The sequence below is a fragment of the Oryzias melastigma genome, linkage group LG18 (genome assembly GCF_002922805.2).
Source record: "Oryzias melastigma strain HK-1 linkage group LG18, ASM292280v2, whole genome shotgun sequence".
In the NCBI taxonomy this organism is placed as follows: Eukaryota; Metazoa; Chordata; class Actinopteri; order Beloniformes; family Adrianichthyidae; genus Oryzias; species Oryzias melastigma.
The window spans coordinates 11,564,540-11,582,203 of record NC_050529.1 but is presented as its reverse complement, the minus strand read 5'-3'; the positions used below and the strand labels follow the sequence as shown (position 1 = coordinate 11,582,203).

The 17,664-nt window shown below is 37.9% G+C and overlaps 2 protein-coding genes across 6 annotated transcripts in view; one reads left to right on the top strand and one right to left on the bottom strand.

The window, feature by feature from the left end:
* The window catches only part of LOC112156151, a 2,698-nt gene extending 1,957 nt beyond the window's left edge, over positions 1 to 741 (bottom strand). The window contains exon 1 of the mRNA XM_024288341.1: positions 583 to 741. Coding sequence (XP_024144109.1) covers positions 583 to 611 — 29 coding nt within the window. The 5' untranslated portion in view covers positions 612 to 741. The remainder of the gene's footprint in view (positions 1 to 582) is intronic.
* A 1,459-nt stretch (positions 742 to 2,200) lies between these two features.
* LOC112156147 (collagen alpha-1(XXV) chain) overlaps positions 2,201 to 17,664 on the top strand; it is a 173,370-nt gene continuing 157,906 nt past the window's right edge. For 3 of the 5 annotated variants that reach the window (XM_024288334.2, XM_024288328.2, XM_024288327.2), the window contains exons 1-4: positions 2,201 to 3,052; positions 3,592 to 3,766; positions 5,203 to 5,375; positions 5,454 to 5,523. In XM_024288334.2, the coding sequence (XP_024144102.1) occupies positions 2,999 to 3,052; positions 3,592 to 3,766; positions 5,203 to 5,375; positions 5,454 to 5,523 (472 nt within the window). In that variant the 5' untranslated portion in view covers positions 2,201 to 2,998. Of the gene's footprint in view, positions 3,053 to 3,591; positions 5,376 to 5,453; positions 5,524 to 17,664 lie in introns of those variants that run through there. The other 2 variants (XM_036216715.1, XM_036216714.1) reach the window with 1 other exon arrangement.

Sequence of the window (17,664 nt, the reverse complement as noted above, 5' to 3'; positions counted from 1 at the left end):
CAAACAGATTTACAGAATGTTAAACAAACGGAGAAACTTCCGACGATGAACTATACAAGCAGCTAGCTTGATACTTGAAATAAACTTTTAAAAAATGTTTCTCTCTTCAACATCGACTCAACTTTTAGAGGTAAAAATTAAGTCTTTGGCAGTTTATGTTGCTATTTTATATTATTCTAAATGAGGATGTTTAAAACATTGGTAGTGATGACAAAAAATACATTTTTTTGGCTTAAATTTCCTGTATTATTTTGAAAACTTTAAATAAAGAGAGACACATACTTTAAAATGTTAAAAGTGAACAAGACAAACTTATGAGTTTTATCTTTTAAAAAATCTTAATAATTGAAATTAAAATGGGAAAAGCGATTTACTAGTATTTGAAAAAACGATACATTTTAATGTCGATATTTATAACGAACTTGGTAAAAACCCAAAATTATTGAGTAAAAGCTTTAAAAAGTATAACAAAGCCGCTCAAATAAATGTAACTGTTTAGCTAACATTAGCTGTGCGCGCGCCGATACCGGTCCTTTTTTTTGCCGCTTTTTTCATAAAAGGAAAACAAACCAGTCAGCTCACCTCCTCGGGACCCCTGCTGATGGGTTCATGTCTTCAGCTTGTGGTTTCTGGACGTCCAGTCACCGTCTCCGACGTGAACACTTCGGAGGAAAAAAAAACGTTAAACAATTGACCGCAGAAACCCGTTTATGGTTTCGAACAACGACGGTTTCTATAAATAACAAAGCCTGGTTGCTGAGTGATGAGGACGCTGTCTGTTTCAGAGAGACTTCAAAGGATCCTGCTGTGGGCACGAGCGGCTGTAAACCGACTCGGAGCTTCTGCAGAAAATGACATTGTTGAAAAAACCCAGGAGTCTGAGCTCAAATGCATCAACCTGAGCTTCACGTGGAGGAGGATTTTGGCTCGTGATTGATCCATCTGTCACCATGTCTATTTTTTCCCTATGCATAAAAAATCTTAATTTTTAATAAAAACGAGTGTCACTCTCTTTATGGTTATAAAACAGTGAGAATTTGACCCCGTGACCCCAATAAAAACGCAGTCTTGGACACTTAAAAATTGCTATATTTTGTCTCTCCAGCAGAGGGCGACATTTTCAAATGTTCAGTTTTTAATTTGACACTGCAAAAGATAAGAAAGAATAATTTAAATAATGAGCTGCTTTTTTAACGTAATGTTTAGTTATTACAGTTTTGTCTCCTGTTTTTTTTATTTTATTTTTGTATTTATTTAAAGACCCACTCCAATGAAAATTGTGTTTTAGGGTTTTAGGATTGAAATGGCTTTTCTGAGTATTTCTTTATTCAAATCGTTGTGAATTAAGAAAAGTTGTTACGTACAAACTATTATCGGCAGGCCACAAGCTCCCTACTCCACTCCATTCCAATGCATCCACTTGCAAACCAATAGATCCATGTACGTTTTTGTTTTTATCGTCCGAGCTGCTCACTCTTTTTGTTGCACCGGTATTGTTAGATTTAGGGTTGTAAAGGATTGTAACCTAGCAGGAGAGAATGTAAACAAAGGGATGATGGGAAATGAATGCAGGCTTACTCCATAACAACGGTGGAAGCAAATTCCTAATGAACTACTGCCGGTCTGCAAAAACAATGTCTGAGAAAACATCACAGGTTTTTTGTTTTGACTAAAACTACATCTTAGCTAAAAAAAAAAAAAAAAAAAAAACACTGAGAACGCTTTGAAAATACATACAAAAATAAGTGAAGTGGGACTTTAACATAAGATTTTCTGAAATAATTAAAACCTGTTTAGTAATGAAATTAAAATTCTAATCTTTAAACCTTAAATTCTGCCTAAAAGTTTGCAGGTTTGTGAACCAAACTTGTCTTAGTAAATTATTTTAGAAATAATAATACTAAAATAAAAGAATATTGTTATTTAAATAAAAAGAGTAGAAAAAAATATTGTAAAACAACGCAAGATCTACATAATTTGTATTTTTTTTGTGTAAAACTTGAGAATTAATGAGTGGACATAAAACAATAAATCGTTTTTTTCTGTTTTTTTGCCAAAAAATAAAGTATTTGGATGTGTAAAGACCTAAAAAAAATGTTTAAAAAATAGATTATGTGCAGTTTCCCATTTTAAAATAAATTCTTATAAAAAGGTTTGATGTAGAAAAACTATAAAAGTAAACATTTTGGAGGAAGTTACTCAAGTAAATATAAAAGTAACTAAAATAATGTAACTTTTTTGTGTCACTCACATCCAAAAGTTAAAAAATTATTTATTGTCCGTGGGTTTATTCATTCAAGTTTTTTTTTTCTTTTTGCTAGATCAGGACTTTAGCAGAATCTCTCAGCTTTTCCTCTTTCTACCTCCTTCCTGACCAGAATTCGGTGCTTTATTCTCCATCCTGACTGAATTTGAATTAGAATGCCAAAAATAGGCGAGATGAATCTCTGAATAACAGACCAGACGTCTGTAGAGAATTGAGTTTTTAATCCTTTCCTGGTAAAGCTTTCTGATTGCATAAAGAAGCGTCTTTCAGCATCATTCTGAATGCATTTTTTTAGAGTGCAGACACAGATGTGACATCCAGAGGAGGAAGCAGGTGCAGCTTTGTACTAAAATGATTCACACTGATCCACATCGGAGGTTTGGGAGAATAGGATATTAAAACAGAAAAACAAACAAAAAAAACATCTTCTGGCTTCAAACCAACATCTAGATTTGTGGGCATTAGGCAATGTTTTTTTCCTTTTTCTTTTTAGCATTGCAGTCGTTTATGTTTCGCGCTGGGAAGAAATGTTTTATTCTGTCATTAAATTTTTTTTTATGTAATTGTCATTATTTTTATTTAGTTTTAAGCGCTTTGTTCCATTTAGGTGTTTGACTTGGAGCAAGAACAGAAGAAGAGACCATCAACCAGATGTTTGATTCATAGATTTTCTTCTAATCATTCTAATTTCAATTCTCTCCCTTGAGACGTACAACTCCATCCTTGCTGCTGATGATCTGCACCAGGTGGTTCAAGTTTCTTAGAGATAGATTAGACCTGATCCAGGTAATGTTTCCAGTTTCCAGGTCAAAACGATACGGCTGGACGTCACCGATATTGCTTGACGTTTTTATGTAGCAGCGGTGAAGACACAGAGCTATCATAATCAGACTGAAGGGATCAGGGGTGGGGCTACTCAGTTTAGCTTCAAAAGCCACGCCCCCTGTTGAGGCTTCAGATAAACATGAAAATTTACTTTTTAAGAGATTTAGGTTGTGGGATTTTTGTTTTAAATCTCAAAGCTAAAACACTACAGGGATTTTTTTTAAATAATAAAAAACTGTCATTTTTTTTTTTACACATTTTCACTTTTCACTGCACCTTTTCACACCTGATTGATGCATAATCCTTTTTTCCCTGCTAATCTGTAAGGATGTACATCTACATTGTGGTTTCCTGCTCTGTTATTCAAGGACCTTCGGCAGTAATTATGTTTTGATTTGGAAAAAAAAAAGAAAAAAGCTTCTCATTTCTTTACACATTAAAGGATTTCAAATTTTTGGAACAAAAGTTTTCTTTGTGTTTTTATTTTTTTTGTCCTGCAGACTCTTGACGTTCAAGGTCTGCTCGTCAAAACGCAGAGGAACGCGAACAAGGATGCTGCCGCTCTTCAAAGAAGACACTTCAATGGACGCCAAACAAAGCTGGTCTCCATGGACACCAACGGAGGAGAGCGCACTTTTAGCACAAGTTCACACAAACAAAGAAGAAAGAATTCTGGTTTGACTTTTTCTATTGGGATGAGCTTTAACTCACAGTTAAAGTCCCACTCTGATCATCTTATGATCTATTTAAGTGTTCCCAGCAGTCTTTTAATTATGATGATACTGTTTTGATTTTTTTTTTTTTACGTCAATTCCTCATGTAAAAAAAAATACAATTTATGCCTTTTAACAGGTAAACTCCAGTGAAGCAACAAAACGTATAAAGGACACAACAGCTTCAAGTATATGAACTTATAATTTTTGGTATTTTTGACTGTTTTATCCTCTATTAGTAAAAAAATTTCATATTGCCAGTCTAGACTGTATATTTATCTTAAAATTTCCCCCAAAAATCTTTAAAAAATATGAACCAACATGAACATATTTTACTATCAATCTGTAAAAACAAAAACAACAATGAAAAACCAGCCCAGACCATAATATTCACTTCAACATGGAAAACTCTGGTGATCCTGATGGTGGAGCCAAAGCTTCATCATCTAATGTCCTCTTTAAATACAAATGGACTGGATTAAACAGAACACAATGTGTTCTTATAAGGATAAAATCTAAATTAAGATTGGATTCTAATGACTGCATCCTTATATTTTACGATCTCTCAATAAATTTGAATCTATGTCCAGCTCCTCTAAACGGATATCACCATTAGATGCGCTTTAAATGCACAGTTTGCGCAACTAATCCAGAGTGAAAAAAAAAAGCTTTTTACGCAGCAGCGACAACAAAAATCCACACAATGGTTCTTTAAATTGTTTATTTATAGGACAATATAGGATGGAGAGGTTTTTAAATCCTTCTGCATGTTTGAGGAAAATGTAGTTCGTAATCCGTTAAAAGCCTCTTTACGCAGCGCGCTGGCGGTCCAAATGTGGGAATCTCCCGGTGACGCAGCGAAAGCGGCGCAGCTGAGCGCCGAGGAGTCAATAAATTATGCTAATCAGTCAGGGCAGATTGGAGGCGTGTTGCTGCCTCAATGAGAAGGGGGGGAGTGTGCCCATGCGCATGTGGGGATCAGCTCCAGCGCAGCCTCTTATATGCCACTTTCTACCTGACTGGACTTTTCTTTTGCTAAAGAGTCTCGTGAAACATTTTAGTGCAAAAAAAGTTTGCAGGAGTCCCCAACAGGCTGGCAGCAGGAGCGGAGCGGCGCTCCAAGCATCCTGTCAGGAGCGCAGCGCTGCAGGCGCGCGCTCTCTCACACGCGCGCGGCACAGTGCCACACATTCGTGACTCCACGCCAGATGCGGTTTGCTCCCAGCAGCGCGTGTAGTTTGTAGCAGAGCAAGAAACCGACTGGAGCTGTATTTTTATCATTATTATTTCTTATTTCTTTTTTTTCCTCACGTGCAAACATGGAGAAAGAAGCGGCGCGCCTGAAGCGACAGAACTGCCGCGCAACTGCGCTCAACGTGATCTCGTCCTTGTGCTCAGTGGCGTCCATCGCCTTGTGCGTCCATCTGAGCGTCGACACGGCTGACATCAAGAACCGAGTTGTGGATTTGGAGAGCGGCACGGGCGAGCACACCTTCATCCACGGCTCCGGCTACTCCGTGGAGGATCTAAATTCTCTGGTTCAGCAAAGAGTGGATGAGCTCTTGTCTCAGGTAACACTTGAGTTCACTCATCAGACCAAATTCACACCAAAAAGATTCAAAAAAGTGATGAATTTTTGGTTCTTTTAGCGCACATATGAGAATTTCATCAAGATTCGGACTGCCAGACAAACATCACCTGAGTGCAACTGCCCCCCAGGTAAGAACAATTGCTTTATTGGAGGAATGAATGAGAGCTGCTCCATTTCTGTGAAACCTTCCACACATGCTACTGTGCGCTGATGGATTGGGGAGATCTGCTGTGAAGCCTGCAGACAGCTGACCAGCCTCTATGTTAAACAGAAGAAACTGCTAGAACTATACATAGAGGTGCTGAGAGGCTCTTTGACTTATGCTGTTGCCTGCTCTTGTCTCCACTTGGAAATTCACATTTCTCACCAGTAGATGGAAACATTTATTCCTCCAGTGAGTCCACAATTCTTCCCATTCTGAGTGGAAGACCGGTTTCACTGAACAGCCTCATTATACGACCACATTTCCTTTCTTTTTCTCTATTTATTACCTTTTTGCAGGTAAAAATAAACTTTACATATACTCTAAATAAACGGCAATATCACATTTTCAAGAAAGATCCAATTATTTGTTCACTTTTGGAGGCTGCACACTAAAGAAACTCAATAACACCTGGTTTTTAATGATGAAATAAAGTTAGTTTTAATCTAAACTGCTGTGATTTCACACAGCGCTGTTTAGTTCACCCCATTCGTCTCTGTATTTGTTCAACAGGTGTGAAAGCTCACCGGAAATCAAACAGGAAAAGCAAACAAATGAGGCTTTGATTGCAAGTGAACCCTGATGTAATTCTCAACAATGCAAACTGCTATTTCTCTTTTGGATCAGTGAGGTTTCATGACTTAAAGCTGCCCAATCCCGCTCCTTGAGATACCACCCTGCCCGGTTTTCCAGCTCTCCTCTGTACTTCTTGCTGCTAATTACCTGGATCAGGTGTGTTCAGTCAATCAATAAGGAGTCGGCCAATCAGTAGCAACCAGGCCGGGTGGTAGATCTCAAGGATTAGGATTGGTCAGCCCTCGTCGAAGTCCTAAATCCTGGTTAATTTGTGTAGAAAACCCCTTTACCCAATCTTAATTTAATTTTATTTCAAAACAGAAAAAAATGGGATTTGTCTAATCTAGGGATAGATTTAAATCAAAAGTTTGAACAATACTCTTACTTTAGTTGATTCTAATCATTATCCATATGTTTCTACAGGATACCAGCTCAAAAAGATATTTTTCCCCCATGGTATTAACTTTTTTCACATGCTTATCTTCTAAATATGTAAACGCACACATAAACAAACACAAAATGAATTGAAAACATGAAGTTTTGATAAAGTTCAAGCAGAATTAAGTCAAATATTTGAGGTTTACTGGCACTGGAAGGAAAATTTAATGAAAAATTCTTTGGTTCTTGGTAGTACTGAGGAGAGTCGGTTGGTGCTGAACTCAAAACCCAGCGATATTCCGCTTCAGTGATTGTATTTACTGTAGTACACTACTACTGTATAGAACAACTGGATTTTTTTGTGTATAAGTTGCAGTTTTCTTCATAGATTTGCCTGCAGTACGACTTGTATTCAGGTGCGACTCAAATGCAAGTCCAAAACAAATGTAGTGGAGAATCTGATATTTCTCCTCTTGAACTTCATATTTTCTTATTTGCATCGAAAAAATGATAAAAAGGTTTTCTAATTGTATTCATATTTTAATTTTTTCCCTCCTCTGACAAATACGGGACAGCAAGTAGTCACAGAGAGACTTTTCTCCCAAAAGTGCAACTTATATATAATTTTTTTAGTGCTTTTTTGGCTTTTGCGACTTGAACTTTAATCTTTAATTGTACTTTAATTTTTTCCGAGGTTAGTGGTCGAACCAGGGAAGAATTTTGGTGATACCACTCCCTACAAGCAATTGTTGTTGCACGTTGCAAGTGGTTTGGTCCACCCTCGAGAGAGCAGTGTGAAAGCAAACAAAACCAATGGATGTGAAATTAGCTGCCACTCATTCTAACCAAATCTGTCAACTGTTCTTGTCTAAAAGGTGCTGTGGCTTTCCTCAAATGCTTCTTCAGGGTTCTAAATCTAAAGTGTGTAACATAATACTTCTTTATTATTCTGGATTTTTAAGAACTTACAAATAATAAGGAAACCTTGAGATTTAAAACACGGACTGTGAAGGCTTCTCATAACCAGGTCAGGTTAAGAAACGTTTACTAATGGGATCGGGTCAAACTATTTAATTGTCTCAGATTTATATAACGCTACTTGAAATTAATGTGTGTTTTGTATCAGTTAAGTGGATTGGACAGGAGTGAGAAAGCTTTTGTTTCAGAAGTTATTGTGCCACATTAAACAGGGACCTTCAACTAAAGCAGCTCAGGAGAAAAACAAGAAAAGTTTGTTTTGCAAAGTTATTATTTCAGGAATGATTTTTTATTTTTTTTAAAGATGCAAAGAATTTTGACAATAATTTGCCTTCAGAAATTCAGAATAATTTCTGCTAAACCTGATGAGCCCCTATCACAATATTTGAGTCATTTCTGACACTAAGGATCTCTTCAGCTGAGCTCCAAGCGGACTGCTGGGTGTTGAAAGAGGTTTTCTGCTTCACAGCTTCTGTCAACTTCACTGGTCATGTTGCACAGGAAGCGTGAACATGGTGTTATGACCTTCTCGGATCAGTCGTAGGGCACGGCGCTGCCTGGAAACCTTTTTTTTTTAAGGGATATTACTGTTCTAACAAGCACTTACTCTGCAGAAACTCGTCTAAAAGGGGCCGTCTCTGCTGTTGACACTGACCTCTCATATTTATCCTGATGGACAAGATTATGAAGCAGCACCTGAAGCTGACTGAGAGCTGTTGTGAGTGGCTGCAGAGTGAGGCATCTTTTGTGTGTGCTAGAATGACTCCAGCAGTACTGGAAGTATTCACATAACTGAGAGCCCTCACAATCACATTCGCTTCCTGTTCCCAATCACAGTCTTAATTCTCTGCCGCCGCGTTTCTATAACGTGCAGAAATAAAACAACGAGAAGGGCTCACTTCAAATGATGTGTGACGATGCAAAAACCCAAGCCAGTGGCAGACTGGTTCCTGGAAGCCGGCATCTCTGATGTCCTTAGATCTAGTCTGGAAACATTTGCTTTGCAGCTTCATTACAATGCATACATCTCACGAGAGATTTTATTTTTTTTATTCCTCCCATTCTCAAGCAAATAACTTAACACTTGAAGAATTCTGAATAGGTTGACTCGATAAGCATCTTCCCTCCTGTCTGGGAGACAGCCTGTGGCTCTGATGTGGCTTTTATTTCTCCGAGAGAGGACCATAATGTGCTTTTCCCAGTTCTCACTTTATTACTGTCAAAGAAGATGGAGTGCTTGCATAGGCAGAGCAATGGTCCATGGCTTGGGGATATTTTCGAATCTCGGGAACTTTGAGCTGTTTTCATCAGAGAAGGTCTGTTGTGAAGCACATTTCACTCACAATGTACTTCGCGGTTGATAAAGTGATGTTTTTCACTGGTGCCATTTGTCATTGGAAGTGCCATGCTGTCAGAGAGGGGTCCCTGCAAGAAAAAGCTTTTTCACAGTCTGACTTAAAAGGAATCATTTTCTATTAAAGGGGAGATGTGGACCTTTTTTTTTTTTTTTAATTCCTTCCTTGTGTGCTTTTAAAATGCACATTAAAGGCAGTTAGGATGTAAACTGAGGTGTGCGGCTCTTGCATGCATTGACACAAACTGGCAACCGGAACTGCCAAAAGCCTGCCAACCAATCAGAGCAGGCTGAGCATTTTTTTTCTTTGTTAAAAATGACAGGCGAGGTCACACCGTCTTGTATATTGACATAAATTGATGGGCAGTGGTTGTCTTTACCGCCTCCCACACACAGCAATAAGTCTCACCTTTCCAAAATTGATTGATAGGATGAGAATCTGACAGTTGTTGGAACAAGGCCAGAAGAGATGATGATTTGAAGAGATCAGTCTTGAATAAAAGAGGAAAAAAGTGTGTAAAAGTCAGTCCTTTATCTGCTATAAGCATTGACTGTAAATGAGAACTGGACTGAGTGACCCCTCCTCTTTCGAGTTCTAAACAGGAAGTACTTCCAACAAGCTCACTCCTGATTTGATTCTTGACTAGAGTTGTTGCCATAGAAATTATGACTCAGGTTATGTCCCAATTCCCTCCCTACTCACCAACTACAAACAAACTATATTGTGTATATATATGAAGCATTTAACTAAGACTATTTATGAATCCACTGTGTTTTGAAGATGAACACTTGGATGGTTTATTGAAAGAAAAAAATAAAAATAAATTTTCAAAAGCATTTCATTGTTATCTATATTTCCCATCTTGTAAGCATTCATGTACACTGTTTTTTGGGAGAAAATTTTCTAGATTTTGGAATTGTATGGTACAACCCAACAAAATGGTGAGCTTACTATTTTGTGTTCTAAAAAGTGACAAATTCGCACACAACCTCAGACTGACTGCTTATAGACATCGTCTGGCCTCAACATGGCGATGACCGTATTGCATAAAAATGGCGACTAAATTGACTTAATTTATTGGAGCTAGAAGTAAGCTCTATGGGTGACGTCACGCTCACTTTATCCAGTTGACCACTTGTCACAAAAAAGACGACCAATTTTTTTCCCATAATTGTATTCATTTCACAAATACTATTCCTAAGAGAATATTAGAAACCAAGCCTCTTTTTTATTTCATTTGTGCTTCAATCCAGAATCATCTGCCTCAAATCCAATAAATCTTTAACAAATCTTAAGATTCTGTTTTTTTATTTTTAATAGAGCTGGTGTAAAGCACATTTATCAGTTTATCAAGGATTGAAGTCTAACTCATTACAGGTTTTATTGTGTGGTATTAAAACAAATCACAGCAAAAATCCTCCTCAGACTGAAGGTTTTAAGTTTTTCCAGGCTGGAAGGTTTCTAATGAAATATGCATTGTTTTTCATCTTGATGTGGATTTAGCTTTGTTCTTGCTGCTTCTAGGCTTCTTTTTGCTGAGTCCACCATACGAGTCTGTCGCTAAATAATTGAGGTGTTCCACAGCATTTTTCACGCTCACTTCCTGTCAGCTTATTTTTCTTCATATTTGATTTAAAAATAAAAACTTGATTGTATGTTTATAGAGTCCCTCCCCATCTTCTAATGATTCTTACATTAAACTTTGCTCTTTTCCCCCTACCTTCTGTCTCAAAGGGTTCCAAAGAAAATGATAACTCACCTGTAAATACTGAGAATTGGTTATTAAAGTGTGGGAGGTCAGGGGTCAAATCAGATGGATGTGCCTGTATTTTACAAAGAAAAGCGTATACATACGAGTGCTCCTTTGACTTGCTTGTCCACTTGAGTTTGGACACGCATGGGTCAAAGTTCTCAGCTCAATCACTGCTTTTCAACCCCCCCATTCAAAGTGTGTAATCCAAGTGGTCTGATACTTTTACAGCTGTGCCAATCTCTTCAGATATCCTCACCGCAGAAGGCAACTGGTAATTAATCACTGACAGCTTTTGAATTAAGCCCTCTGTGTGGTTTGGAGCCGGGAGGTGCCCTAATAGCCATGTAATTACCAAGTGCTAGGTAAAGCTAAGCAGACTTCCAGGTAGCCGCTGTGGCCAGCTGCTTTTGGTTAGGTGAGTCAGGTTGGGCAGACCAAGCAAGGCCGGAGATGATGAAGGAATGTTGTAAGTTTTAGCCTGGGGCGGACGTCAAATAGGCCATTATTGTTTTGATTGCTGCTAAATGGCTCAAAAGCATATCTGCATATAAATCTGAAACAAGAAATGCATCTCGCCGGGGTTATTTCAGCCAAAGAAAGGGCTGAGTCGGGTTTTACACAAGCTTCAATAAATGAGCATGCCACGATTTATCATGATGAATCATCAGAAGTGGTACATTTACTCTCATTTTCAATTCTCACACAAGGTTCATTATGAATGGCAGGATGCTGGAAACGGCACAGATGGCCTTTTTATCGCTTCGACGGGGCAGAATTTGCAGGAGACTGAGGGAAAGGAGGCCAGCAAAAAAATAAAAAAAAAAAAGACTATAAAGCATGATGAGGTGACGTGCTTCTCCCTTTTTTAAGCTATATTAACTAGAAGGGACACCAGATGCAATGTTGATGACACAGATTTTTTTTTAAGGAGCAAGGTTCCTTCCATTCTGCAGAAGGTTTACCTCAGGCTGGGTCAGAGGAGAAGAAGTCAGGGTGCTCGATCCCAATGCCTCATCTTATGTCCTTGAATATTTCTTGGCGATGATCCTCTGTGTGCGTTCTATGGCTGTTCCAACAGTTACCATTTGGAGGTAAATAAATGGGTTTTTGTTATGGGCACGCCCGAAATTAAGAATAAAGTAATTGTTTTCTGTTTCAAACTTTGCATGTTTTTCTTTCAAAACTGTCTTATTGCCAAAAAATTGGGGATTTTTTCCCAAAAAAGGGTTTGAACTTTAAATCAAAAGCACCTCATGGCATTTTCGGCTCTGTTAAGTTTTAAATCATGAGGCCTCACAAGTTGTGGAAATATATTTGAGTCCTTTTTTGGTTTTTAATGATGTTTGAAGAAACACGAGACTGTAATGTGAAATTTCCTTTTCTTTAAGACCCATTTCTTTAATGTGAAATTTTCTTTTCTTTAAGATCCACCTAGATGAAACCCCACTTAGAGTGTTTATTTAACAGGAGCAGACAAAAAATGCAGAAAATCCTTTTTTTTAATTATTCAAAAGATGATTGGAGTGGGTCTTTAAGGACAGTCGGATCTTGAATGTTTGCTTTATAAAAGAAAACTTCTTCTACAGTAAAATAACTCATCTTTATTCCACTGAGATCACAGCCGTTAGTACTATTTTTTTGTGAAAAAGCCAAACTCTCCACCTCGTACCGCTGGGCATCACAGCACTTTTGGTCGTTCTTGTTCCACGGACCACTGAAGTCTCCTTTGTGACGCCTTCATGTCATCCCCCCTCATACTCATCCGTGACCCACGGGTATTCCGAGGGAATCAAACAGACAAGGGAAGCCTTTTTTGTGTGCTACACCCTCTCCGAACAGCTCGTCTACTGTTCAACATGGTGACTTTTATGAGACTCGGCACTGCTTGGGAATTAGGAGACTCTAAAGTTCCTTACTTACTTAAGGAACACAGTAACTACACTTGCAAAACACGGCATCTATGCTTTTATGCTTTAAAAATGCAATTTCTCAAAGTAAAAGGAACTTTTCTGTCATCAGCTTAATGTCAGGGAAAGCCACCGATGCAAGACTTTGGCCGTGGTATGGGAATACAAGGTCCCAGGGAGGCAAAGAAAAGGAGGAAATCCTCACGCACTGCCCATATGCTCCCCTGCTCGCTTACCGTCTGTGGTTTGTGCCCCCAAGCCTCTCAGCTTGGCAAGCCTGTGAGGGAGTGAGAGGCAGGAATGTTGCAGCCCTGCACAGAACCAGGGCAATAAATATTCACTAAAGACAAACTTGTGCATTAACTAAAGGTGAGGATGGAATTACACCAAATGTTGTCTGTGGTAAAGCTAGGATGCAAAAGCTGTCTCCCTTAAATCAAGATGTTTTAGTTTAAATTTGGCTTTACCAAACAGTGACTGTTAGTAAATTTGCTGAAAGTTGTGTAATTCTCACACATAAGCAACAAAGCAAGAATTGTGTATTAGTGGGTTGAAGGAAAAATAACACAAAAAAATGTCAAAATGAGTTTTTTACGCACTATTAAGGACACATTATTTACTTATGTCATAAATGAGGGGCACCAAACTATAGGGCGCATTAAGGGAGATAAGAGTCAGAGATAAGTTCATCCATCAGTCAGACTTTATTAACTGCGTGCGCAATAATACTACAACTTATTTGTAACACGCTAGAAGCATTAGCCATATTAGCGTAAAATGAAAAACAACTACCTTGTTTGCAACACCTAACAAAATTACGTTGATTCTGCAAAAACGAACGTTACTGTGGCTACGTTTTTTCACAACCTTGTTGGTAACAAAAAAAAACATAACCCGACATCGCTACACGCTAGCAGAGTTACCATGGGCACAAAACACACAACTTTGTAACAAAAAAAAAAACAGACTGATGCCATTGAAACAAACTTAACAGTGACTACACCAACTCCAAATCTTGTTGGCAGCACGTAAAAAAAAACAACAAAAAAAAAAAACACAGCAGTGCTATATGTTAGCCTCTTTAACGTAATAGCAATAACAAAGCAAGCAAGCAGACATTTTGGGGAAAGAATGATAATCTTTGCCTAGTGATGTCCAGATAAGAAAACTCCAAAACCACATTTCTGAAGAACTTTGATTGTTGATTCAACTGTATTAAAATCAATTCCTGCCAGTTTACATCTAAATCTGGATTGGAAGGACTCCTTTTTATTTTACGGTTACACATTTAGTGTAATTGGAAACATTCATTAAGCTAAATCATCAGCTTAGGGCTGTACTGGTGGAGTGTCTCCCATGATTCTGAAAGTCCATAGGTTCAGATCTAGACTTGGCCCATACTTAAGACCATAAAAATAGGACCCAATTCCTCACTTTTTACTCCAAGCATTAAGGGTTAGAATGAGGGGGTTAAACCACCAAATGGTTCCTGAGCACAGTTGTGTCTGTAGCTCACCGCTTACTCAAGGAAGGGGTCAAAGTGAAGACAAATTTCCTACACAAAGATGGGACGACTATGGCCTTAGTCCCAACGGACCCTGAGAGGTGGATGCAGGTTGTCTGCAAGACATACCTGCGCTCCCCTTAAAATGACGCTGCTTCTGTCTATGACCCTTCATGGGCCTGGACAACTCCAAAAACCTGTATCCCCTGAACAGGTCATCCCCATGACTAAGGCTTAATGAGACTTTGAATTCCACTGGAATGTCTCTGAAGTGATGATGATGTATGTTGCTCAACTCCTACATCACAGAGACCTCATAAAGAAAAGCCACGACGCTGGCGAGTTGCTTGTGCAGCATGTCATATATTAGACTACCTCAGAAAGAGTCGGTTTTCTCTCTTTCACCGTCCCCTGCCATGTTCCGCAGAAGAATGTTGTGCTTGAGGTCTCGTTGGCGTGTTCGCCGGCCCTCTCCTCGTCACTACTCAACAGGGGGCTTGTGTTTTGCCAGCCAGCTCTTCCTTCCCAAAGCCGTGCTAAATGTGACATGAAATATGAGTCCAGCTGTAGATCTGAAAGGCCAATAAACACACAGAGCAAATATCTGAGCTCATGTGAACTCGGAGTGCCATACCCCGTGGACACTGCTACATCATGAAACGCACGGATAGACTGACTCACAGGCATGTAGATTCATACATGCAACCATTCAAAATGGCTTTCCAGAAACGAAAAAATGACTATTTAATTTTATTATCTAAAATTAAGCAGGGAAACCCATTTGAGCCTTTCATTCTCTTCTTTTTTCTAATAAGCCAGGATAATAAAAACTCTCGGGATCTACTCTTCTATTTAAATCTTGGTTTTTGCTTTGATATTTACAAGTTCTTTCCATTTTATGCATTCAATTAAAGGGTCTGCACAATCACGATATTAACTGCAACTTTCCAAATTTACCATCTATGAATATTCATGAATGATGCAGTATTGTTTGTGGGGATTAATTGATATGCAGGCCTTGCTCAAACAATGTTCCTTCTCTCGTCGTATTTTACCAAGAGGAGGCAGAAACAGCTGCAAAAGCCTCAATTAAGGTCTGAAAAATACTTATGAACTGAAATTGGCAGATATGGTCCAATGGGTAAAATGGTGGGCTTAATCATAATTTTTAGATTTTCACACCAATAATGGTTTCCGTGAGATCTCAACAGAGAGCACTAAATGCTGGTATGCTAACGGGGAGCTTTCAGGACTGCAGAAGTTGGGATAAAAACAACCCAATGCATCTTAATTTCTGGGGTTCGGAATTAGTGTGATTTCTTTTTTTTTCTTAAACAAAATATTAGGTTTGAAAATAAACATTAAATGCTTTTAACAGTATTTTTCATTTCCCCCCACCTGCATACTCAGATATTAGCATATACCGCTATAGCATAAATCAATTCACATTTCTTTGTCTTAGCAGTTAAACGAGGTGTTGTTTGCTAAAAACTCAAAAGTTTAAACAGATTTGAATGAATAAATAAGAAGATAAAACATAGGAGCAGCTTAAAAGAAAAATAATAAAACAGCAGATTCAAATTTTGGGATATTCAAAAGTAAACAGAGCTAAAGACATGTAGACAACTTTTTTCTAAACATCTATCACTCTACTTTAGCATACAAAACTAAAAGCTTTTTTTGTTTTTTTTACATACAACTTTAGGTTTGCGAATGAACATTGAATGTTTTTGATAGTATTCGTCATTTTCTCTCAATTTTATGCACGGATATTAGCATATATCGCTAACTAGCATTTATAAATTAATATTACTATAGACATTTCGTTTTTTAGCCTAATTTAATTAGCTTTTTTTAACTTTTAGCACACTACTGTAGTATACAAGGCTAAATTTTACAACTATTTTTCATTTTTGGAGTTTTTTTTTTTTTTTTAAGTTTAGCTAAACCAACCTTTACGATAAATTGATGAAACTCCAAAAACCACTATTTTGTCATGACACACACATTTAAATGTTCTCAAAAACTAAGATTTATCTACATCCCATCTGTTTCTGCACACACCCTAAGAGAAGTGCTCTTGTGAGAAAGCCATTAATCTGGATTCATGCTATTCGCTTTATTCATGTAGTAATTTGTGTTAATGAATTACCCCCACTGAGTAGGAATGGTAATTGACTGTAAATCAGAACACTTAATGCATTTTTTATGCATCTGCCTTGTAAACACAAGAACACAGCATTCATTTTCTATAATTAAAAGCAAAAGTAACCCAAAATATTTTTATTTTTTTATAGGAATGCATGAATTTGCATCACTAGTTTAGGTAAAAGTTAAAATTTACTCCTATTAATGCAGATTATACATTTTTTTATAATGTTCTGTAGTCTTAACCTTCTATATGTGTTTGTGTACACATCATTACTTTGGAGGTGTTTTCATTTTATTAACTAAATAGAACTGAATACACACAGTTATACCTCACAATAGGGGTTCTGCCATTGTATAAAGTTTGGGAGCATCATTCACATCCACTGGTGTTTTTTTTCACTCCATCTATCTATCTACAGGACACCCTGCAAGTCTTTGTGGGAATCCAGGTTAATGAGCCACTTCCCATGAGGCCTGCTGCTATCTCAAGCTGTTTTGTGTCTCATGAGGTTCTGGTACCTTTTGCTTTTGATGGAATCCAAACTCATCTTTTCAGCAACAGTGCCTCTTTGTGGGAAAGCCATTTCAGATCAAAGACCATCTTCAGAGCAAATTCAAATCAATTTGGATATTAAGCGCATTAAAGAAAAATTAGAAATTCTAAAGACGCCAACCTGAAAACGAAGAAAATGTATGGTTCATCAAGTCAAATTTGTAGTTTTTTGTGAAACCTAAATAAAAAGTTTACTTTCTTTTCCCTATATATGTCTGGGAAGTGAAGTGCTTTGCCAAGGTCATTACTAAAAGACAAGTGTTACTTTCTCAGCAGATACTGGGTGCCAGCATGACTGACTGGATGGGCTTTTAATCTTTTGCGGTTCAAAATGGTAAAATAAGCCTTTACTGCGCCTTTGACCTTCAAAACAAATTACCTTCTCTCCATCCTCCCTGCTTGCGAAGCCGCCGTTAAACACAAGAGGCTTGATAGCCACAGGATAAATGATCTAGACAAAAAAAAGAACTTAACACAACACACATTACACCTGATTGAATGTGACATAATTACAAGTGGTTTGAATTTGCCACAGGATATTTGGTACACAGACTAAGACGGTGGCTAGATTAGTTTATCTTCTCCATATACAGCAAAATGAAGGTCTAAAATCAATTTTAAGTAATACAAAACACTTTATAAACATACCGACGCCCAAATTGACTATTGCGTTTCAGCTTCAGCGTGTGTTTGCTGTCAGCCCCAGCAGGCCTTTCCCCTTTCATGTAACATAATGAATGAGAGGGAAAGTCTTGCACACGTGTGGCTTTTTGGAGCCAGATCCCCCAGTGTAACATAGACTTGATCAAGAACTTATTTTTCTTAAAGCAGTTATTCATGCATCATTGGACATCCCACCTCTGAATTGGCTTCTAGTTTTTAGATGAAGGTCATTTCACAGGAGCTGGCAAA